The 25,321-nt window shown below is 44.1% G+C and overlaps 1 protein-coding gene across 6 annotated transcripts in view; it reads left to right on the top strand.

The window, feature by feature from the left end:
• The window catches only part of SLC41A3 (solute carrier family 41 member 3), a 78,183-nt gene that overhangs the window by 46,208 nt on the left and 6,654 nt on the right, over window positions 1-25,321 (top strand). For 5 of the 6 annotated variants that reach the window (XM_049861818.1, XM_049861815.1, XM_049861814.1 and 2 more), the window contains 5 exons: window positions 9,513-9,584; window positions 13,222-13,366; window positions 19,041-19,187; window positions 22,137-22,281; window positions 23,449-23,528. In XM_049861818.1, coding sequence (XP_049717775.1) covers window positions 9,513-9,584; window positions 13,222-13,366; window positions 19,041-19,187; window positions 22,137-22,281; window positions 23,449-23,528 — 589 coding nt within the window. The remainder of the gene's footprint in view (window positions 1-9,512; window positions 9,585-13,221; window positions 13,367-19,040; window positions 19,188-22,136; window positions 22,282-23,448; window positions 23,529-25,321) is intronic. The other variant, XM_049861817.1, reaches the window with a different exon arrangement.

The following is a 25,321-nucleotide window of genomic DNA, read 5'->3' on the forward strand; positions in this document are numbered from 1 at the left end:
AACCCCCCCATAGAAGACTGAACAGAGAACTTTAATAGTTTACAAATAAATGAGAACGTAAATCAGTAAATGAGAACAATTCAATCATGCTAGTCATCAGTGAATATTCTTGAACCAATGCTATATATTAAAAAAATTTTTTTTTTAAATTTTATTCCATATCAGATCAGTTTAGATGAATATGAATGTGAATGTCTACTGTTGCTGACAGTGTAGGAAAATGAGAATTCTCATTGCTAATGGTGGCAAGTGTAAATTGCTACAGTATTTCAGAAGATGTTTTGTAAAACCTTAAACATATGTAAACTCTTTACCCCATAAATTCTGGTTCTAGTAGTTATCCCAAAGAAAACAAAAATGTGCCCAAAGATATTCTCATGTAGTTTTTTTAAACTTTTTATTTTTAATTATGGATTTACAGGAAGTTGGAAAGATAGTACCAGAGATGCCATGTACCTTTCACCCAGCTTCGCCCAATGGTAACTTCTTGTGTAACTATAGTACAAGGTCAAAACCAAGAAATTGGCATTAATATAATGTGAGTGTATAGTTCTATGGCATTTAATCATGTGTAGATTCCTTTAACCATTATCGTAATCAAGATACAGAACTATTTCATCACCACAAAGATCTTCTTGCTACCTCTTTATAGTCCCGGCAACCTACCTTCCCCCACTCCACTACCTCTAATCCTTGGAAGCCACTGATCTGTCTCCATCTTTATAATTCTGTCATTTCGAGAGCATTATATAAATGGAATCTTATAGCATGTGACCTTTCGAGATTGGGGCTGTTACAAATCAAGCTGTTGTGAACATTTGTGCATAGGTTTTGTGTAGATGTAAATTTTCATTTCTTTGGGTTAAATGCCTAGGAATGAGATTGCTGGGTGGTATGGTAATGTTATGTTTAGTTCTTAAAAAACTTGCAGGTAGTTTTCTAAAGTGGATGTGTCATTTTACATTTCCACCAACCGTGTATGAGATATGTAGTTTCTCTGCATCCTCACCAGCATTTGGTATTGTCACTGTTTTTTATTTTAGCTGTTTTAGTAAGTGTGTAGTGATATCTCATCATGGTCTTAATTTGCATTTCCTTAATGACTAGTGATGTTGAACATCTTTTCATGTGCTTATTTGCCATTCGTGTATCCTCTTCGGTGAAGTGTTCCTTTGTGTCTTTTCCCGATTTTCTAATTGGATTGTTTGGTTTTTTCCTGTTGAGTTTAGAGGGTTCTTTATAAATTCTAAACGTGCGTCATTTGTCAGATGTGTGGTTTGTAAAAATTTTCTCCCAGTCTATAGCTTTTCAACCCTCTGACAGGATCTTTTCAGTCTCTTTCCACAGATGCAGTCGATTTGATTCCTGTGTATTCCATCTGCTGAGGTGCACGTGTATAGTCAGTCATCTTTTATGTTGTTGAAAAAAGGTATTTGCAATGAATAAGGCATCGGTCTTTCAGAATTCTATCCTGCTATCTCTGGAGTCGTTTCTGTTACCAAGGCCATATTTTCCAACTACTGATCCTTCTTTGTTTCTAACTTTTGCATTCCAATCACTAGTAATTATCAAGACATCTTGATGGCATGTGTGATCAATTTCTGACTGCAGAACTTGATAACAATCTTCCATTTCATCATCTTTGGCATTAGTGGTTGGTGTGTAAATTTGAATAATAATCACCTTAACTGATCTTCCTTGAAGGCGTATGGATATTATCCCATCACCGACAGCCTTGTACTTCAGGATAGTTCTTGAAATGTTCTTTTTGACAATGAATGGGATGCCGTTCCTCTTCAATTTGTCATTCCCAGCATAGTAGACCATATGATTGTTCAATTCACAATGGCCAATACCAGTCCATTTTAGCTCACTAGTGCCTGGGATATCAATCTTTATGCATTCCATTTTATTTTTGATAACTTCCAATTTTGCTGGATTCATACTTCTCGTACATTCCACGTTCTGATTATTAATGGATGTTGGCAGCTGTTTTTTTCCTTTTGCGTTGTGACCCATCAGCAGATGAAGTTCCCGAAAGCTTTACTCCACCCATGTCATTGAGGTCGACTCTACTTTGAGGCGGTAGTTCTTCACCAGCTGTATTTTGAGTGCCTCCTAACCTGAGGGGCTCATCTTCCAACATTCTATCAGATAATGTTTGCTACTATTCATAAGGTTTTCACTGGCCAATTTTTTCAGAAGTAGACTGCCAGGTCCTTCTTCCTAGTCTGTCTTAGTCTGGAAACTCTGCTGGAACCTGTCCACCATGGGTGACCATACTGCTTTTTGAAATACCAGAGGCATAGCTTCCAGCATCACAGTAAGACACAAGCCAGCACAATACAACAAACTGACAGACCATTGAAAAATGCCTCATAATGTGGTGGAGTGTAGGTTCTTTTACTACATTTATTCTTTTGTTTCTTTAGCACATATTTGTTCCATGTCTGCAAGGCTAACTTTCCTAGGCACTGAGGATCAGTGATGAACAAGATAGACAGACCCCAGCCCAATTCTGTTTTAGAAGTAGAGACTAAAACTAAACAAATAACAGATGGTGATAAGAATAGGGTAGGAGCTGGAGGTAGCCCTGTACGTGGGGGTAATAACAAGGGAAAAGGATTTCTCAGACAGGCTCATTTGAAGCAGTAACCCAAACAAAGGACATGAATGAGTGAGCTGTGGGAATAGCTGGGGAATGGCATTTCAGGAGACGAGCAGCAGATGTAAGGGTCCTGAGACAGGAACGATTTTGGAATGTTCCAGGACCACAAAGGCACAAATACAACAAATACGGCTGGAGTGCATTGAGAGGCGGAAAGAGTGGTGTGAGATGAGTCTGGAGAGGTAGAGAGGAGCCGGATATCAAAGATCTTAATAAGGTTTTTATTTTATTCAAAGAAGAGTGGGAAACAATTCCCTCTTTAATGGACATTGTTATTTTTATTTGAATGATGTATATCCTATTCTGTTCTTGTAATGATCAGCCTTAAAATTTCTCCTTTTCTTTTTATGTAAATATATTCCTCTCAGATAATACAAAACATTTTTATTCCTCCATATTGTCCCTTAAGTTTACCAATTTCCATGTTGAAGACAACTGGGTATTTTTCTCCATAATCAACGCATATTTAGACTTAAGTGTAAGTCTTCTTTTCCTTTTCTTCTACTTTTTGTATTCCTCAGCTTCCTTTTGAATTAGTTTTTTATTTTTCTTGAGTGCAGTCTCTAGAAATTCTTTCAGTGACGTTGTTTTGTAGGTAAGCTTTGTGGGCTTTTACAATATGAAAACGCTTTACTTTATCCTCATGATTGAATACCAGCATGGCTGGCAAGAGAATGCAATGTTCTTAATTATATTTTCAGTGTCTTCTGGTATCCATTGTTTCTGATGAAAGCATGTCTTTGGAGTCTCACTTCTCTTAGTTAATTTGTGTTTTATTTTATCTTTATCTGGAATTTTTAGCATTTTTTTTGTTATCTATGTTCTGAAATTTTACCATGATGTTTCTGGCATGAACCTTTTCTAATTATCTTGAATGTATCTTAATCAGATCTTTCAGTCTAAAGGCCTATGTTTTCATCTCTATGAAAATCTTTTTTTGTTTGTTTTTCTCCCTTAATATTCATTCATATTCTCTCTCTCTGCCTCTTTCCTTCCCTCTCCCTCTTTATCTCTCATCCTGTAATTCCTAGTGGGTACGTATTGTAGCTTATAGATCTGCTTTCTGAGTTTCTAAACTTTCTTTTCATATTTCCCATATCTAGTTGTGCTTCATTTTGGAAGGATACTTCTGCTTGATTTTTCATTTCACTAAATCATTCTTCATCTTTTGCTGTTCATCCAGTGTGCTACTGGGGTTGTTTTGTTTTAAATTCAAAGATTACATTTGTACAGTGCGATTTCAAATCTTTTTTTTTTTTTTTTACTTAGGAGAGCACCATTTTCTTGCGTCTCTTGTAATTTATTTATTCTAGAGTCTTACTCGATTTCATATTTTTATTCTGTTTCCTTAGGTTTTGGGGCTTCTGTTTGTTGAGTTTGATGCATTTCTTTCGTGGTCGTACTTTTCCTTGGTTGTAGTGATTCTTAGTTGTTAGAGCATCATTTTATTTTATTTTTCTTCTTCCTGATCTGTAAATGCTGTTTTTCTTTACCACAGGTAACCTTAGTGATGGTGGGGGAGAGCCAGAATGTGTTGCCTGAAGGTATGTGCCAGTAATTGGTCTTATAAGTATGGGGGCTCTGTGTCTCCCGGGTGCTGGTCATTGGCACACTGCCCTGCATCTCTGACTCTCACTGCTTCTGCTTGGAGCCAGGTAGTCAAGTTTCCCGTTGTTGGCACAGACCAGGCGGGCAAGTGGACAGGTCAGCTCTCCTTGAAGCTCCCACTATGCTGTCTGAATCAAATACCATTCTAGTTGTTCCAGGCCCCCTTCTGCTCCCATCATCCTCTGGGCCACCTCTACCTTTTGCAGTAGACTTTTCCTGCTCTTATTTTCAGTAATAATTCTCCACTCAACCCAATTCATCTGCTTACTATTACTCATGGATTTTCTCTTGATTTGTGTTGCACTGTAGAAGATAGAATAGGGTCACTATGAGTCAAAATCGATTAAAAGATAACGAGTTTATAGAAAACTCTTCTTGTTTTTTAGCACTATTGTGCATTTTAAAAAACTTTCTCCTCCAATGCTAGAAAGAATTCTATGATACTGGAATTAGAGTAAGAGATATTAGTATGAACTTATCTTTATTTTAATATGTATGCAGGTAGATTCAAAAATAACTGTAGATATATGTATATACATGGGTTAGTGTATACACATACATTTCCTAGCCACGTTCACTGAGAGGACCTAGAAGTGGCAACACCCCAGTAGCAATGAGCACACTTAGTGCCCAGATCTTCGTTTCTAAATACTACTCTTCAATAAAAGGAGTTAGCTCCCTTGGAAAAATAGCTCATTCTAGGGCAGGGACAGGGAAATACAAGATAAACCTGGCATATATGATAGCACCAGAAGGTAAGGAAGTGCTAAAAAGAGGAAGGCGTTTAGAGGGTAGTGATGGAACACGTCAGAAAGAAGCAGGAGCCAACCTGAAAGAGCTCCCAATGCCCAAAGCTGGAACAGTTTTATCAACAAGATAAATAATAAAAAAAATAATAAAAATAAAATTTTTTTTTTTTTTTTTATATAAAGGAGCTTAACCACAATGGTTAAGCGCTTGGCTGCTAAATGAAAGGTAGGCAGTTTGAACCTGCCAGTGGCTCTGTGGGAGAAAAAACATGAAGATCTGCTCCTGTAAAGAGTACAGCCTAGGAAACCCGATGGGGCAGTTCTACTTTCTCCTATAGGGTCACTGTGAGTCAAAATCAACTCAACAACACATAAAAAAATTGGCTTATAACCTCAGGAACAGATAACCATCCATAAATCTATACTGATATAAATAAATAAATGGGGAGGAGGATCTTCTCTACCAAGCAGAAAATTTTTAATTAATAAATGTAGAAGGATTGAGGGAAATATAAAATCACCATTGGAACACCACAGTTGCAGGCAGGATCCACTGATGGATTTTGGGGTAGAACCTTAAGGAGAAATAATTTGGATAGCCTCAAAGTACCTCCCCCCAAATATTTTATGAATTACTGTGGTAGTTTTAACATCTGTCCTCAGATCTTTGATCTTCACTTTTTTAGGAGATGGGGCTTAATTCCCCTCCCCTTGGGTATGGGGCGGACCTAATGACTCACTTATAATAGAGCTTGAAGAGGGAAAGATAGTTACTTTACAGTGATCAACGTTAATGTTACCAGTGAGTAGCCATGTTGGTGTCATGCTCCCACTGATATGATGCAGTGAGAAGGCTCTTCACCTCTGGGTCTTCTTCCCCAAAACCCGTAGCACCTGTGTAATCATTAGAAACATCAGACAAACACAAATTGAGGGACATCTTACAAAATATTTGACCGTCACTCTTTGTTAGGGTCATGAAAGACAAAGAAAGGCGAGAGAGTCACAAATTGGAGGAGACTAAGGAGACATGACAACCAGATGCATTATAGCCCTGTTATGGATTGAATCTTGGAACATAAAAAGGATACTAGTGGAAAAACTGGGGAAATCCTACGACATTTTGTAGTTTAGTTAATAGTATTGTACCAGTGCTAATTTGTTAGTTTTGATGATTATACCATGGTTATGTAAGATGTTAACATCAGGAAAAGCTGGGTGAAGGGTATACCAGGACTCTCTATTATCTTTGGAATTCTTGTCTAAGTCCAAAATTATTTCAGAGTAAAAAGTTGTAATAGTTGTCTCCCCACACTCTCCAATTTGGGGGAAGAGAGGATAGAAAAGCATGTCCTGTCCTTCATCTTAATCCAGTAAGTATTTTTTCATTATTAAAGAAAAAAATTGCAAAATAATGACAATTTTTTTTATTGTGGTAGTATATATATAACAAAAAGTTTGCCATTTTAACCATTTTTAAGTGTACAATTCAGTGGCATTAATTACAGTGACCATATTGTGCAACAATCATCACCATCCGTTTCCGAAAGTTTTTCGTCACCCCAAATAGAAAACCTCTTAGCCTATCTTCAGCCCCTGGTAACCACTAATAGACTTTGATCCCTGTGCATTTGCCTATTCTATATTTATTCTACCACATAAGTGGGATCATAGAATATTTATCCTTTTGTATTTGACTTAGGTCACCCAATGTAATGCTTTCAAGGTTCGTCCATGTTGAAACATGCATCAGAACTTCATTTATCTTTATGGCTGAATAATATTCCATTCTATGTATGTATTACATTTTGTTTATCTGTTCACCTGTTGATGGACACTTGGGTTGTTTCCACCTTTTGGCTGTTGTGAATAATGCTGCAGTGAACACTGGTGTACAAGTATCTGTTTGAGTCCCTGCTTGCACCTCTTTTGCGTATATACATAAGAGTGGAATTGCTGAGTAATTCTGGAGTCCCTGCCTGGTGCAGACAGTTAATGCACTTGACTGCTAACCGAAAGGTTGGCGGTTTGAGTCCAACCAAAGATTCCTCGGAAGAAAAGCCCGATGATCTACTTCTGAAAAATCACCTGTTGGAAATCCTATGAAACACAGTTCTACTTGGACATACGTGAGTTCACCATAAGTTGGAGTAGACTGGACATCACCTGATTTAATTAGTATCGTCATTCTATGTTTAACTTTTGGAGGAACTGCCAAATTGTTTTCCACAGCGGCTGCATCATCTTACCTTCCCACCAGCAGTGGATAAGTGTTCCAGTTTCTCTACATCTTCACCAACACTTGTTATATCTATTTTTCTGATAATAGCCATCCCAGTGAGAGTGAAGTGTATCTTACTGTTTTTTTTTTCTTCGTACCTTTCATTTTCATTTCCCTAATGGAGCCCTTCTGCTGCAGTGGTTAAGAACTTGGCTGCTAACCAAAAGGTGGGCAGTTTGAATCCACCAGCCACCCCCTGGAAGTCCTATGGAGCAGTTCTATTCTGTCCTGTCGGGCTGCTATGAGTCAGCATTGACTTGACGACAATGGGTTTGGGTTTGGAATGACTGATGATGTTGAGCATCTTTTTATATGCTTATTGGCCATTTGTACACCTTTTCTGGAGCAATGTCTATCCAAGTCCTTTTGCCCATGTTTTTAATTGGAGTGTTTGTCTTTTTGTTGTTGAGTTGTAGGAATTCTTTATATATTCTGGCTGTTAAACCTTTATCAGCTATATGGTTACCCAAAATTTCTCCAATCTGTAGGTTGTCTATTTTCTTGATAAAGTCCTTTGATGCACAAAGGCTTTTAATTTTGAAGTCCAGTTTACCTTTTTGTTGTTGTTGTTGCTTATGATTTTGGTGTCATATCTCAGGATCCTTGTCAAGAACTGAGTCTATTTTCTTCTAAGAGTTTTATGGTTTTAGCTGTTATATTTAGGTCTTCAATCCATTTTGAGTTAATTTTTGTATATGGTGTGAGGTACGGGCACTTCGTTCTTTTGCATGTGGGTATCCAGTTGTCCCAGCACCATTTGCTGAAGAAATATTTTTTCCCTGTTGAATGGACTTGGTACCCGTGTTAAAAATCAGTTCACCGTATATGTGTATATTCCTTAACGTTTGCCTCTCCCACAGCTTCTTTCCCTCAAGTGCCCTTACGCCCTTACCTCGATGAGACCTGTGTCCTCACCTAGTCCTCCACACCCCCTTCTCACTTCTTGGTTTTACCTCCTTTCTTATCAGCTGAACTGAGTCATATACTTGTTGGGTACCGGTAAGTACCTTTATACCCAGCAAAAATAGGGCCCTTGTCTCATGAGCTGTACAGGTTATAGATTTGTATGTTTATTCAACAGCTTCACAACAGATGGAAGGAAAGTGTCTTCAGGGAGGAATGCCTTTTTCTGATTCATATTAAGGGGTCATATGGGCTAGAAGCAACCCCATTATCTGATACGATCAGCACCAATGTTGGAGTTTCAGTGATTAATAGAAAACATCAGTTAAACAGGAAATGGGTACACCTGAGAATTGGTAAACACACAACTCCACTGTGGGAGCAAAGAAGAGTGGCTGTTTGAGAAATGAGCCCACCAGCCTTAAGGGTTCAGTGTGTCGTGGGCTTCTGCCACTATGTTTTGCTATTCCTTATACTTATTATACCCACAAGAACACTGTGAGGTGCAGTACGTATTTTAGGTGAGAGTAGACAAAGGCTTATGGAGAGTTAAGTGACCTGCCCCAGGTGGGACAGAAAGCTCCCCTTATTTCTAAAAAATGAAAAGAAAATATCAAGTTTGTTAGCAGTAGGCCCGTTTTCATATTTCTTTCCTTGGAGTTGAGGAGCTTAATGAACAATGACTTGGTACAAAGGAGCTAGGGAAGCATTTTTTTTTTCAGATCTTTTTATATCTATGTCTTGGATTTTGCTGGCAAATGCTTTACTGTTAAGAGCAGACTACCATTTTTAAAGGAGAAAGTTGTGTTTCTGGTCTTATTGTTTTATCCTAAGAGAAGAGGGACTTACGGGCATTCAGAGAGTAACTTTGCAGAGGTGAGATTGAGCAGGGTTGGTGGTCATTTAAGATCTGACTGGCTGGAGGGTGTTTCAGGTGAAGGGAAGAAGATGGCCAAAGGCTTGGCTGAGGGGAGCGGCCAGGCTTCTAGTCAGATCTGTTAACCTGTGGCCCATGGAAAAACTTTGTAGGCAAGGTGTATGTGTACATTCTCATGCTTTTGCACACGGGAAAATGGTCCAGGACATCCATCCATTTTACAAAGGAACCTGTGTCCTTATCCCTCTCCTCTTTTCCCTATAAAAAGTTGGGTCACTACTGTGAAAGCTGGGCAGAGTAATTTATTCTGACATCAGTGAGATGAGATTTGTTGACTTTTCTCCCAAGAGACTGCCTTTTCCAGGAAGGATTTCACTTGCTTTGGTCCCAGACAGACTGACCCTTTTTTCTTTTCTCTCATCCTAGGCCAACACTGGACAAATTGATGACCCCCAAGAGCAGCACAGAGTCATCGGCAGTAACCTTGCCCTCGTTCAGGTGAATCTCCACTTTATCAGATTGATGAAGCTCCTTCCCCCTTTTTGAATCTGCACTAGGCCCACTCCAGGTAGGAAGGGTGAGGGCTAAGTGAGCTTATATCCCTGCACTCAGACCCCATTACTTTGGGTAAAGTCAAATTCTTTACCCCTCGCTGACCATGACTCTTCCTCCTAAAACCCTTTTGAAGATTTTCCCTTGTCCAAGTGTGAGCCTAGATGGCCTGGCCCCTGCCCACCTCACAGTCCTCATTTGCAGTCAGCACCCGCCCCCCACACGCACATATACAACCTTCTTGGGGTCCTCATCTTTGTCTGTACCTGAAATGCTTCACACTCTCCTCAGACTTAAACTTCCTTCTGTCAGATGCTTACTGGGCTAAGTTTCTATCCTGTGAGCCTATCAGAGTCAGGAAGCCTAAGACCAGAGATGAGGGAGACATTGGCTCCAACACATGCGGAAAAGATGGGCATCAACCTAAGCAGGAAATAGCTTTATTTTAGAACATATTTTTCATATGCATTTTTATTATTAATCTTTTAAGCTTTCATTTTACCTAGTCTGATAGGTAAAAAAAAATTGATCTCATTCAGTCATTCACATATTCATTCATTTGGTGAGCATTTGAGAATAACTGCTGAGTGCTGGGCCGTGTTCTCAGACCTCGGGACCCCAGGAGAAAATAAAAAAACCAAACCCGTTGCTGTCAAGTCGATTCCGACTCATAGTGACCCTATAGAACAGAGTAGAACTGCTCCGTAGGGTTTCCAAGGAGTGCTTGGTGGATTCGAACTGCTGAGCTTTTGGTGAGCAGCCAGGCTCTTAACCACTACACCACCACGGTTTCCTAGACAGTGCTTATCTTTTAATGGAGCCCTGGTACTAGTATTAATATTTGAGCAACATCTGAATTTGTCTCTCCATAACCTCACCAGCACTGAAAGTATTCTTCCAAACCACTTTTTGCATTTCCATATACTGTATTTTTACTCAAGTAACGCATGCATTCTCCGTTTGTTTGCTAGCCACTTCCTCTCCCTGTGAAGTATTTTCACAAGCGCCGGTATGTCGGTTTTTTTTTTTACATCTTGCTGTAAAAAAAAAAAAAAAAAATTAGCATAGGGTGCTGATGAAAATACGTCACATCAGGAGGGAGCAGTTGACAAACGAATGTAGAAGGCAAGTGTTATTTGCGTAAAAATTACGGTATATGTATTTTTCCATAGATAATATATGGTATGATTTTCTGTGTTTTTTATACATAAAAAGCATTACACTGTACATGTAATACTGTCATTTGTTCTTTTAAGAATGACTTGATGAATGAATTCACGTAGAATAGAGCATGGCATATAGTAAGCACTAAGTATGTGCGCTAGTCATAATGATTGTTATCCTTATTACCTGGTTCTTTGTACACATGTACAAATGTTTCTCTGGGAAAGATGCTGGATCATAAGGTATGTGGATAATATACAGCCAAATTACCCCCAAAATTCCTGTACCAATTTTTACCACCATCAGTGTACGAGAACAATTTTTCCACATATTTGTCACTATGTACTTTACATTATCAACCTTTTAAGCTTTCATTTTACCAAGTCTGACAGATTGAAAAAAAACTGTGTCTCATTCATTCATTTGTTGAGCATATGAGAGTACCTGCTGAGTGCTGGACTCTGTTCTCAGAGCTGGGAACTCCAGTACAAAATAAGGCGGTGTATCTTTTAGTGGAACCCTGGTGGCATAGTAATAAAGAGTTCGGCTGCTAACCAAAAGGTCAGCAGTTCAAATCTACCAGCCAGTCCTTGGAAACACTATGGGGTAGTTCAGCTCTGATAGGGTCGCTGTGAGTCGAAATCAACTTGATAGCAACAGGTTTGGTTTATCTTTTGATAGAGGAAGACCAACATCAGTTACAAATGAATAAGGTATCTTCAAATTGGGGTATAATTTTGAGTTTTCTTAATTTCTACGGAAGTGTTTTCATATATTTCTTAGCCATTTGTAATTCCTTTTCTGTGAGTTGCCTATATACATCTCTTATGCATTTTTCTGTCAGTTTATCTTTTTTTTTTTATTCGTAAGCTAGACTTACATATAACCCCAAACCAAACCCACTGCCATCACGTTGATTCTGACTCGTAGCTACCCTATAGGGCAGAGTAGAGCTGCCCTATAGGGTTTCTAAGGCTATAAATCTTTACAGAAACAGGCTGCCATATCTTTCTCCCGTGGAGCAGCTGGTGGGTTCGAACCACTGACCTTTTGGTTAGCAGCCAAGCACTTTAACCTTTGCTTCACCAGGGCTCCCCTGAACTTACATATATGTTTGAAATATTTTGTATGTTATATAGGTTAGAAATATTTTCTCCCTGTGTATTCCTGTCTTTGAACTTCTATCATTTAGAAGTCATATTTAGACATACACATTTTATCTCTATTTTGCTGTATGGATTTCATATGTTGTGTCTTTAGGAGACCTTTCTAACCCAAAGTCTTAGACATATTATTCTATATTTTCTTCTGTTTCCCACTTTGGATTTTTATGTTGAGGAGTGTGTGGGGGGGGCGGGTAGGAAGAAGAGATCCATTTATTTTCCCCAAATATCCAGTTTCCCTTATCCTATTTATTTAATAGTCATCCATTCCATACTGATTGCCATCTTTATTGTATTATACTTTCATATATTCATGATTCTTTTCCTGAATTCTGTCCTATCCTACTTGATCTATTTGTTTGTCTTCTGCCAGTACCATACTGTTTAATTACTATAGCTTTAAAATACATATTGATAATGAATGTGACAAATACTCCTCTTTGATTGTTTTTCTCAAAGTTGTCTTGGCGCATTTACTCATCCTTATGAAATTAAAAATCAGTTGTCAAGTGCCATGAAAAATCTTATTGGGACTTTGATTAGAACTACGTAAACTTGGGGAGCATCTTTTCATCTTTAAAAATGGCTTTTTCTCATCCATCTACCTGGTGGAGCTCTTTTTTTGTTCAACCTTCACTAATAAATGTTTCATTTGAGACATTCTGAATTAGGAGTGCCAGTACTGGTGTTCAGGTCTGGGGCACATCCTGGTACAGGATCTGTGCAAGCAGCAGAGACATTGTCCTTACAAGGATAGAGCTGGGAGCTCAGGCCTGGGAGTGGGTGGGATTTCCCTGGAGGAGAACACAGAGAAAGGGAAAGTGCCAAGGAAGAAAAGTCCATGAGAGAGGCAGAAAGTGTGCAGGACGGCCTCAGAGGTTGTTCTGGGACCGCAGAGGTTCCCATTTTGGAAGCGTACTGCAGAGACGTGAGAGCGGTTTTGCTTGGAGCACTTAGAGGGGTTCCTGAACAGGAGACTGGGTGGCCTTGATGGAGTAGAAAATATAGATTGCACAATTAAAGGTGGTGTCTTACGAGGGTGTGAAGGTAGAAAGCAGTGGTTTCTAAGGGACCTGGCCTGAAGGAAGGTTTTGTGTCTTTTCCTGGGATGAGGGGCCTTTAGCAGTTGTAAGGGTGAGGAGAAGGAGGCAGTGGCTGGTGACATACCCTGCAGAGTCCCGAGGTGATGTAGTGAATGGAGGAGGGTAGTGCGCCAGGGGAACCTTGCTTCATGTTTCTGATTTCTGCCCTGACAGGTGCAGGCCACTGTCGTGGGGCTCCTGGCTGCTCTGGCCGCCCTGCTGCTGGGAGCTGTGTCCAGTGAGGAGGTGGACTTAGCAAAGATGGGGCTGCTGTGTGCCAGCAGTGTCCTCACTGCCTTCCTCGCCGCCTTGGCCTTAGGTGAGCTCACACCCCCCCCCAGAATCCCCCTGCCAGCTGCTCGCCTGTCCACCTCTCCGGGGCTTTGTGCCCAGCTGACTGCCTTTTTCATTCTCGGAGATTCCAGAAACGGGGATGCCAAAGCAGGGCTTGAGGCATCCTGTAGGGGTGGGGAAGCATGCTAGGTTCTCACAACTGTCATGCGGGCAGGAGAGGAGGGCACACGCCCCTCTCCTGGGCAGGCTTGTGGGCCAGAGGGAGCTGCTGACTCTGCCCCTCCCCCTGCCCCGTTGTTAAAAGAAGTGGCCTTTGCTCTGCAGCCATGTTTTTCCTGTGGTCACTCTTGATCCACGCTAGCTGCTCTCTCACTCCATCTTCATACGTTTCTTGAGTCCAACTGCACTCCAGGCTCTGCAATCGCTCAGGCTTCAGGCTGGATTCCAGGTCTTCAGAGAAGCCTTTCCTGATCACCCTTTCAACAGTTCCATTCCCTTCCCCTTCCCCACTGCTGCATTCCCCACCGTCTCAGTCACCTAGTGCAGCTATAACAGAAGTACCACAAGTGGATGGCTTTAACAAAGAGAAATGTATATCCTCACAGTAAAGTAGGCTAAAATCCAAATTCAGGGCATCAGCTCTCTGTCGGCTCTGGAGGAAGGTCCTTATCTTCAGTCTTCCCCTGGTTGAGGAGCTTCTCAGGTGCAGGGACCCTAGGTCCAAAGGATGCGCTCTACTCCTGGTGCTGCTTTCTTGGTGGTATGAGGTCCCAACCCTCTGCTTGCCTCCCTTTTCTTTGATCTTCTGAGAGACAAAAGGTGGTACAGGCCACATCCCAGGGAGACTCCTCTTGCATTGGATGAGGGAGGTGACCTGAGTAAGGGTGCTGTTACAATCCCACCCTAATCTTTCTAAACAGAAAATTACAATCACAAAATGGAGGACAACCACATGATGCTGGAAATCATGGCTCACCCAAGTTGACACATATTTTTGGGGGGACATAATTCAATCCATGACACCCACCATATCACCGTTTTCCTTTTAGAGCACTTATGAGCATCCAAAATTATCTTGCATGGTTCTTTATTCATTTTCTGTCTCACCTACCTGCTCAAATGTTGGTTTCTTGAGAGCAGGGACCTAGTGTCTCCTATTATAGTGTCAGACACCACAAAGCAAACCCATTGCCGTCAAGTCGATTCCAACTCGTAGCGACCCTATAGGACAGAGTAGAACTGCCCCGTAGGGTTTCCAAGGAGCAGCTGATGGGTTCAAACCACTGACCTTTTGGTTAACAGCTGAGCTCTTAACCACTATGCCACCAGGGGTCCCATACATAGTAGGTGCTTAGTGAATGTCTATAGCGGCCAGAGACAGAGCCATTGGCAGACATAATCTTGTCCTTAGGGAGGCACCCACTTTAGTGGGGAAACCACAGTTGGCATGCCTATATAGTGTCATTATTCAGTCTTCTATGTGCTAGTCACTGTTCAAGGTGCTGGGGATACACTGGTGAGCAAAGTGCACAAGGAACTTGTTGTTTGATTTGTATTTGTAGTGCAGAGGCAGACGGTAAATACATGAGCACACAGGTAGTTTCAGGTGAGTGTTGACTGTCACTCCGCACAGGTGGCCTTCTCTGGGAAACCCTCTGAAGTATCCTCCTTCCCCAGGCACACTTTACCCGAGGTTCCTGTTTTACTTACTTCCAAATGCTTGTTCATTTACTTGTTTACCATCTGTTCCCCACGCCGCAAGCATGCATGCTATGCGCGCACAGGGCCCTATTTCTATTCTCAGCACTTAAAGCAGGGCAGAGCATCTAGCCAGCTCCTACAAGTTTGCTGAATGATGTGCTTTACCCTGCTTCCCTTCTGGGCCTGACTGAGTGTTGTGTCTCTGTATACCTTGCCAACAAGTGCCTTGTTTTTTGTGCGATACAAAAGGAACAAAGGGTAACTCCATGGAGTGACTTCTACTTACCTTCTATCCCCCATCTGATTGCTCATTAAGTATCTTTGATCTCAGGTGTCTGTAGGTCAAAACGGAGTTGTGTGGTGGATTCTTGCCCCTACTGGGAAGCCTACCAGTACATTCATGTGCTAGTACGTATGATCAAGATGGAGCTGGGACTCGAGAAAATGCAGGACATACAGGAAAGCTCAATTACAGATGTGCAACCTGAGCTCCCCTGGTCTAGATGTTTGCTGACGACCACTCCAGGCCACATACCTGCATATGTGTACACAGAGGTTGGAGGCCGTTAGCAAGTGCGGCCAAAACATGGAGAGTGAATAGACCACACCTTCCAAAGAAGCAGAGCCTGGCAGACGTGTGGCATGAAGTCCATTCTGAAAGTAACAAAATGGCAGGGCCTGTGGAGCACAACAGTGGTTAAGAGCTACGACTGCTCTCCAAGAGGTCGGCAGTTCAAATCCATGAGGCACTCGTTGGAAACTACAGGGCAGCTCTACTGTGTCCTATAGGGTCACTATGAGTTGGAATCGATTCGACAGCAATGGGTTTTTTTTTTTCTTTTGTGGAGCACACCATTCCTACATCCTCGTTTTACATATGGGGAAACTGAGGCCCAGAGACTGGAGACACTCATCAGCAGGAACCTATCATAGTTGTTCCAGAAATGTGTGAAAGTTCAGAAACAGTGCCAGGGCTCACAGTGCAGCCTGGAAGTGACTGTAACATAAAGCCAGGTGCCATCATCGTCATGGTTAATCAACACCCCCAACCATTGATTTCCTTCATGCAGCCCTTCACTTAGACTGACATTTCAGGTCGTAGCCGTGGCTGGTGGTAGAAATCAGGCACCAGCTGCAGGTGATAATTTTAATTATTTTTAGAATTACAGGATCCTAGGTAGTGTTAAATACCAATAGCCAAGGTACAAAGTATCTTCTTAAAGAAGTAAATAAAATTCTTTTGAATTAAGTGCTAGGAGGTGATGTAGTGGGGTAGAAAGGTGAGCTGTGTTGTTAACTTTCTGAAACAGTCAGAACCAAGTGGAATTTCAGAGATATGGTACCAAAAAGATGGACCACTCAGCTCTCTGACTGTGTCTGACAGCTAGCTGTTCTGCAGTCGTCACTAAGGGCACTCTCAGCCCCCACCTGGGTGCTGCAAGCTTGAGGGATGTGACTTGAGGGCTCCTCACAGCCTTGCTCATGGCCTTAGCACTGCACTGCCTGTTAAGGTCCTTATACCTCCTTCTTCCCTTCTTTCCCTCTTTACTCCCCAGGGTCCAGCCAACATGGCGCTCTGGCCATTCCCAGTTCCCCGCCTCCCTCTCCATTCCCAAGAACAGGCTTGGCCCTACTCATCAGGCACTCTAATCCCACCTTGGCGTCTGCTTCTCAGAGGATCTGGACAGACAAGGGAGGCCTGTACCCAGTCCCTCGGGCACCATTGCTCGGAGCAGTTTTGGAGTAGCCTTCAAAGCAGCATTGGGCTGCGAGCCCATGTCTTAGTAGTTACAGGTGACCTGCCTTGGCTCGCTTCCTAGTTGGCTGGAGGGTATCATCAAAGCTTTCTGGCCACATCCAAGATACAACGGTTAGTCTCTGTCTGCCTGGAGCAACAGAGGAAGAAGGAGAGTCAGGAATAAGAGGAGGAAATGCAGTTGCCCCCATGAATAACTGCCCTCTTTGCCATGAGACCAGAACTGGATGGTGCCTGGCTACCATTACTGAACTTTTGTGTGTGTGTGTGTGTGTTTTAGGTGAAAATTTATACCCAAATCAGTTTTTCATTCCAAAAATTTATACACAAATTGTTTTGTGACACCGGTTGCTATCCCCACAACCTGTCAGCACTCTTCCCCTTTCCCTTCCACCCTGGGTTCTCTGTGTTCATTCTTCCAGTTTTCCTGTCCCTTGTGATCTAAGAAGCACATTCCTCACGTGTTGTTGTTTGTTTTATAGGCCTGTCTTATCTTTGGCTGAAAGGTAGACTTCAAGAATGGCTTCAGTTCTGAGTTAGCAGGGCGTCCAGGGGCCATGGTCTGGGGTTCCTCCAGTCTCTGTCAGACCAGTAAGTCTGGTCTTTTTTTGTAAATTTGATCATTTGTCCTACATTTTTCTCCCACTCTGTCCTGGACCCTCTATTGTGACCCCTGTCAGAGTGGTTGGTAGTGGTAGCTGAGAACCATCTAGTTCTTCTGGGCTCAGGCTGGTTGAGGCTGTGGTTCATGTGGCCCATTAGTCCTTTGGATTAATATTTTCCTTTTGTCTTTGGTTTTCTTCATTCTTCTTTGCTCTGAACGTGATAGGACCAATAGATGTATCATAGATGGCCACTCGCGAGCTTTTAAGACCCCAGATACTACTTACCAAAGTAGGATATAGAACATATTCTTTATGAACTGTTATGTCAGTTGACCTAGATGTCCCCGAGACCATGGTCCCCAGCCTTCAGCCCCAGCAACTCCATCCCTCAAGGTGTTTGGATGTGTCTAGGAAGCTTCTATGACTTTGCCTTGGTCACGTTGTGCTGACTTCCTCTATATTGTGTGTTGCCTTTCCCCTCACCAAAGTTAACACTTGTCTACTATCTAGTTAGAGATTCCCCCTCCCCATCTTTTCTCTCCCTGATAACCATCAAAGATTTTTTTTTCTGTGTGTAAATATTTTCTTGGGTTTTTATAATAGTGGTCTCATACAATATTGGGAGCCCTGGTGGCATAGCAGTTGTAAGAGCTCAGCTGCTAACCAAAAAGTCGGCAGTTCAAATCCACCAGCCACTCCTTGGAAGCTCTATGGGACAGTTTTACTCTGTCCTATAGGGTCTCTATGAGTTGGAATGAACTTGACAGCAGTGGGTTTGGTTTGGTTTTTTGGGTCATACAATGTTTGTCCATTTGTGATTGACTTATTTCACTTAGCGTAATGCCCTCCAGATTCAACCATGTTGTGAGATGTTTTGCACGTTGAACTTTTGATTGAGGGTACTACAGAAGATTCTGCAGACTCTCTGGAACCATGGAGGCTGGATGAACCGCTGAAACTATTGCCATGAGATAATCTTTAATTCTTAAACCGAAAATACCCCTGAAGTCTTCTTAAAACCAAACAATAGTTTAGCTTAACTAGTAAAGAATGTCTGCCTTGAGCATTGTGCTCTTTTAAGATGTCTGTATGGGATCAAACTGACAACAGCCTCTCAGAAGATTAAATAGGAACCTCAGTGGGTAGTGAGTTTATGTTAATGGGGTAGGAACAACTTGGAAGAGGAGAGTGAGAATGGTGGCCCAACTCAAAGAATGTAATCAATGTCATGGAATTGTACAGGTAGAAATTTGTTGAATTGGCGTATGTCCTGCTGTGTATATTCTCAGCAGCAACAATAAAAATAAAATATAAAAATTGAAGGGGAAAAAAAAAGCTTTCTGGCCACTTCTTAGCATCTCTCTGCAGTCTCAAAGTAGATCCAACTTTTCCAGTCTCAAATTAGATCCAGCTGTTCCAGCTGTTTTAGGCATCCAGGGTAGTGGGAGAGACTCTGAACGCATTGTGGCAGCCTGGCTTCAAACCTAGGCTTGGACAGATGTCCAGCAAGATAGTAGGGAGCCTCATGGCTCACTTCTGTCACATCACCATGCCATAGCCGCTGTGTCCCCAAGCCTTCTTAGAGTCATTGACTTCCTGGAATCTGAATCTCCTTTCTCTCCCGTCTGTCTCTGCAGGAATGCTGATGGTCTGTATAGTAATTGGAGCTCGGAAGTTCAGGGTCAACCCAGACAACATCGCCACCCCCATTGCAGCCAGCCTGGGAGACCTCATCACACTGTCCATTCTGGCTTTGGTCAGCAGCTTCTTCTATAAACACAAAGGTAGGGAGGCCCCAAGGAAGAGGGGTCTCAGGGCAGGTCACCACCAAGGCTGAGTGAGAGCTTTTGTACCCAGCCAGCATCATTCAAATGGGCTTCACACCCACAGCCAGGAACCCAAGGTGTCGTGGGGCCCAAAACCCTCCTTTTATAGACGGAAAACCTGAGGTCATACAGCAAGTAAGAAATGTTCCGATCAAGTGCTCTTCAAACCGTGTGAGGGGGAATAGCAGCCCAGCTCCTCAGAAACACCGGTTGTTACGTCACGCTTTACGACAGAGGGATTCAGGGAGAGCCAGGCAGGGTCTGAGGGTAGAGGGCTGGTCTGCCACTTGGACATATCCTCGCAGGGCGATCTGCCTCCTGGGGAAGGCAGTTCTCACCAGCTGCAAGTAAACAGCCTCTACCAAGGAAATGGTTGCGGGAGAAATGGGGGAGCCACAGCAGAGTGCACTCTCCCCGCAGGCACAAGGTGAGAGAAACTCAGGGCTCCTCAGAAGGTTGCCTAGTGACAGGGTCAGAGGGTTGAAGGACGTGTCCACATGTCTTGTGGCCCAGGGCCTCGTGGCCTTAACTTCACCATAGAGCAGAGATGCCCCTTGGGGAACAGTGCTTTCTCTCATGGCCAGGCAACATTACCCTGGAGCAGATGATCTTCCCCTTGCTGGGTTTTCACAGTTGACCAGTCCCCCCTGAGTGTTCCATTTCTGCCTCAGAACATGAAGGCTTTCAGCCTGGTCCAATCTCCCTGATACAGGTCTACACAACTTTGGACTAGTGTGTTGTTGATTCAGAGCCTGGTTGCTACCTCACATGCCTGTGGGAGGGAGCATCAATGAGTGAGGTGGACAGGGATGAGCCTGTAAGGAGTGGCGGGGTGTATGGCAGTGGTTATTTGAAGGAAATTCCCTAGCTTAAGGCAACAGCCTCAACAAAGCTCCAATTCAGTGTTGCCATGTTTTTTTTTTAATGTGGGAATATGGACCCAGTGACTTGTGAAACAACCTCGTTTTTAAATGTTCCCAAATGCAGTGCTGAAAGAACACAACTATGATTTAGAATGTAACAGCACTGGAATCCTTTTCTGTCCCAGTTCTGGGGCCGTCTCATTGCCATCCTTTGTCTTGCCTGCCATCAACGATAGCTAATGGTTTGGAGATACCTGGAAGATTCTCGAAGCTCAGGTAAATGGCAATGGTCAACTGCAGGAATTGAATAAGATCACCTGATTATATTTTTACATCAAACTGGATTTGAAAAAGATGATTTCCATTTGCACTAATTACTTGAGCTTGGTTTGCAAAATAAATGAGTTACATGCCCCCATACCTTCCTCTGTGTCCCCTACTGTACCGCTCACATATTTCCACACATGCCTCCTTAGATGGTAAGCCGTTGTCAGGTTGCCTGTCTTCAATGAGGCGATGGGTTTGTCTTTGCTGCAGTAAGGGAGTCGCCAGGCCTGGCACACAGGAAATGACCTTCCATGATTGAGTGAGCGAGCAGCGGGCTGTAGTTCCTCTCTGGTGGACAGGCTTACTGAGTTGTTGAGAAGACAAGCCACACTCCTTAAGATGCTGGGAAGAATATGAGCCAGGAACCTCTGTGGGGGCTAAACCCAAAAATCTGTTGCTGTTGAGTCAATTCTGACTCATAGCGACCCTGTAGGACAGAGTAGAACTGCCCCATAGGGTTTCCTTCCAAGGAGTGGCTGGTGGATTTGAACTGCTGACCTTTTACGGTTAGCAGCCGAGCTCTTAACTACTGTGCCACCAGGGTTCCTATGGGGGCTAGTGAGTAGTTATTTTAAAATTGGACTGGACTCAAAGCCCTGCAAGTAAATGCCCCAGAGAGCTCAAGATCTGCTCTAAGCTTGCCATCCTCCTATCTTCTGGGATGGTAAAGAGGTCGGCCATTTCCACCATGATGTACTTGTTCGTAGCCAGTCGCAGGCATTGGTGGCCTGTCCTTCCTTCCAGCTGCCCATGAGGACAGGCATCCCTTGTGGCAGAGGAACTGACCATAATTTTTGGATGCAGTGGAGGACAAGAGGGGAATTCCTAATGATCCTGCCCAGAGAAAGAGGATAAGGGACTCAGACTCGTGCCTGGGCACATGAGTATTGGAACCAAGTCAGCAGGTAGGCAGCGCACCACCCTGGAACCTGTACTCTAAAGGATCAGCTCTAGAGAGTGTTCTGGAGAAAGCCAGTATCTAGAAGATGCTCTCTTGTTCTGTGTGTCTGGAAGATGAAACTCAGATGCACAGAGTACAAGACTGTAAGAAAGTGGTGCCCACACGTGTGCTGAAGTGTGCCAGGCCCATCCTGGGCCCAGGAAGTGGGAAACTAACTTGGACCCAGGGCAGTCATCACTGGCCCCACACCGGTTGAAGAAGACACTGCAGGGGCGGGGAAGCTGAGGAGCCAACTGTGGACTGGGACTCAGCAAGGACCAGGGCAGGGCATCACCTGGTTGACTCTGGCTGTGTCAAGCTCTTCTTCGCTGTGGGCCCTGGGTAGGCTTCTCTTTAACTTCTATCTCCTCAGGATGACATCTCAGCAGGTTGTTCAAAAGATGAAAGTAAATCACAGGAGTAAAGTGCTTAGAACAATGCTGGCACATATCACACTCCCATTAATGATAATCATAAAAATGATGATAAGGTTGGGACAGAAGGAGACAGAGGCTGGAAACACAGCAAAAAGTCACACAAGTAGCAGTGATTACGGTAGAAATTCCGGAGATAGAGAGGAAGGAACTTTTCTGGGTGCATAACGGGATGGTGAACATTCTTTGGGACTGGAGTCCATCCTAAACTGACAAGGAAAAAAGTGCTTCCTCAGACCTGTAGTGCCCTTAATCCCAAGCCCCCGTACACATCTCTGACCCTGCTCAGGCCAGGACTGACCTTCCCCACCCCTCAGCGTGGCATCCTGTCTTCCTCTTACAGACAACTGGTACCTGATGCCACTGGTCTGTGTGGCCTTTGTTGCTCTGACCCCAGTGTGGGGCATCATAGCCAAGCAGAGCCCACCTATCGTGAAGATCCTCAAGTTTGGGTGGTTCCCCATCATCCTAGCAATGGTCATCAGCAGGTGAGCGTGAGCAAAGCCACTGTCCCCTTCTCTCCTGCTCCTCTTGCCACCCATGGCCTCTGGTCTGGCAGCAGCTGAGGACAGTGGTGCCCCCTGGAGGGAGGGTGGCATTCACTACCTCGATGGTGGAGGTTGGAATGAAGGGTGACTTTCATGACTTCACGAACTTCCCAGTCCCAAACCTCTTCACTTTATCGTCTGCGGGAAACCTCCTTGAGGCCACCCTCTCACCCTGGAGCTTATTCATTCTAAAGGAGGCAATCCTGTTTACAAGGGCCAGAGCACCAGGGAGCCAGGAGGAGCCCAAACTGGGAAAGTCAGATGCATCCACTGGCACCACGGCCCACTGCCACACCTGGTTGCTGTTGGACACCAGGTCTCACATGGCCTGTGCCCAGCAGAGGTCCTGGGGGACCAGACTCCTGTTAGGCTGCAGTGGGTCCATCATGGGACCTCAAGGCTGCAGCTCTTTTAATTCCTTTGCCTGCCCAGGCAGTGTTTCCAAAAGCATGGCAGCTGGTGGGACCTAGAGGGGCTGTGCAGGTAGTGCCCCCTTGGGCTCTCAGGCCTAAGCTGAGACCAGGGCCCTGGCTCTGAGCACTTTCACCCTCAGAGCTGTTTCCTGCTAGGACAACTTGCTCAGGGCCACCCGGGTATATTCTGGCATGTTTTCCTAACTGAATCTCGGGAAGAAGAGGTCATGGTCTAGGTGTCTTCCAGAAGGCTCCTTATTGGAAATGGATCTAACTTCTTCAGGGCTCTAGTTCCAAGGGCTGGGAAGGTCTTGCTGCAACGTTTTCCTAGAACAGCAGGCCTGTGATGCTATTCCTGAGCTTCTCAGTTGTGGTGGAGCGGCCGTGGGACAGCCCAGCCAGCTGAGCGACCCTGGAAAGGCTTTTTTTTCTTTTTTTTTTTTCAGACGGATTGACATTATCTAGTGGGCTCCCAGAATAGCTGAAACTCAGAACAGAGGTGGAGATGGAAAATATATGCGGTGTGAGGAGATCACTGGGAGACTAGCTTAGCCCCAACATATATTTCGTGTAGGGAACAGGAAAGTGGGCCCTGGGCTGGGAAGTAGGCTGACAGACGGCTCAGACAGGGAGGGTTGCAAGGTCCCGCGAGTGCGGCCTGCTGACCATGGGAACACTGTGTGCTGTCTCCCAGTTTTGGAGGAATCATCCTGAGCAAAACCATCTCTGAGCCGCAGTACCGAGGCATGGCCATCTTCACCCCCATCATATGTGGTAGGTACTCAAGGCAATCTGCCTGTGTCCCTGGGGTCCCCGGGCAGGGTTGGCTCCCAGGCATTGGCTGCACCTGAACAGAAAAGACTTCAGAGGTCCAGCTCCAGGCCCTCAGAGGCAGCATTCAGGACCTCAGGCACAGACATACCCCGTCCTGCAGGGGACCTGGGTGAGAAAGCCCTGCCCGCCGTTCTCGTCAACTTACCCTGTTCCTCATAGGTGCCAAAGGGCTCTGAGCACCCTGACAGGGCAGCAGCTTGGAGGGCTGAACCCAGAACCTGCTGGCTGCTTATAGACTGAGCGTGGCCTTTAGAACTGGGTTGTTGGGCTCTCATGCTTTTGTTGTTATTTTTTATTATTCAGATTCATTGATGACCTTTAAAAATCAGACACTTATGCATAAAAATCGATATTTTTGTCTTCTTAACAATTAAGGCTGCGACAATACTTGATTTGCATTCTGGGACTGAAACAGAGCCTCAGCTGCTTCCACCCTGCCTTGAAATAGGACACGTGCTTCTCAGTTTTGCCTCAATCCCCACCACTCCCTATTGTCTTACATCTGACCCCCTTCACTTATTTACCATCCAGGTTTAGACCTGTAGACATTTGTGTTTATGACTCCTGTTTTAACCAAAGCTTGACTTTGTGTCAGGTTTCTGATAAGGCTCTGCAATGGAACTGGCCAATCAGGAGAACAATGAAATGTGGTAACTTATTGCCCAGTTTGCTTGGTCCCCAGGCTCTGTCCTTATAAGACTGCAGATACAGGCTTTAGAGACCCTCAGGAAGCCCCATGCAGGTGCACAGCACCCAGGTCTGGGACCCAGGCCTGTGTTCCTTGCATGGCCCAGTCCTGGGGTGTGCTTTTGTCACAGACGAGCCAGGCACAGTGAGTGAAAACAGTGACGCTAGGTCATGTGCAGATGGCCATAAGCTCAGGATGATTATCTCCGATGTCACCAACTCAGATGCCTGCAGGTGCCACGTAAGCAGCACGAATGAGTTAAGCAGGCAAGACAGTAGCTAGCCAGTAAGGAAGGGTAGGGAATGCAGCAAAGTACAGGGCGTTTCGAGTCTGAAGGGAGTAACGACTACTTAGCTCCAGCCAGTTGTTGCCTTGTGGGAATGTGGACTCAGAGTTCCCGGAGCTGATTTGTTAAGAGAAGCTGGGAATCTGGATTTTATATAAACATGCCTATTTGGTAAATGCTGCCAATCAATATGAGAGTTCCCCCTCCCTTTTTTTTTTCTTGTATATATCATGTGCAAACCAAACAAGATTGATCTGTAGCCATCCTTGGCCCACAGACCATTCTTTGCATCCTCAGGAACAGCTGAGGCAGTCCACTTTCTGCCCCTGGAGGTCACTGATGCCTATCTGGCCCAGTGACAGATTGCCCTCCCTGGGGCTGAGGAAGTAGGATGGGGGCAACCCACCCCGCTTCTCTCAGCACTCTCTCAAAGAAACAGTTACCGTGGGCTCTACAGGGATACATCAGCTCTCCACACCCCATGGAAGCCTGGGGTCTCAGCAAGGAGCCCCAGAATTTCTGGGGAGCAACACGTATGTATGTGTTTTCTTGACTTCTGACTCTGCTTCCGGGCACTGTCCATATTCTGTGCCCCATCAATCTGTTCATAACCTCTAGCTCTTCTAAATTTCCCCCAAAGAAATCCCCTTCCACAAGCTTATCTGAAACGGCATGTATGTATGCAGGAGTGTATGCTAACCACTTGGGGGCCCCAGAGAGGGGACCACACAGCATGCGACCTGAGATGGCACAGCAGAG

The sequence above is a fragment of the Elephas maximus genome, chromosome 20 (genome assembly GCF_024166365.1).
Source record: "Elephas maximus indicus isolate mEleMax1 chromosome 20, mEleMax1 primary haplotype, whole genome shotgun sequence".
Lineage (NCBI taxonomy): Eukaryota > Metazoa > Chordata > Mammalia > Proboscidea > Elephantidae > Elephas > Elephas maximus.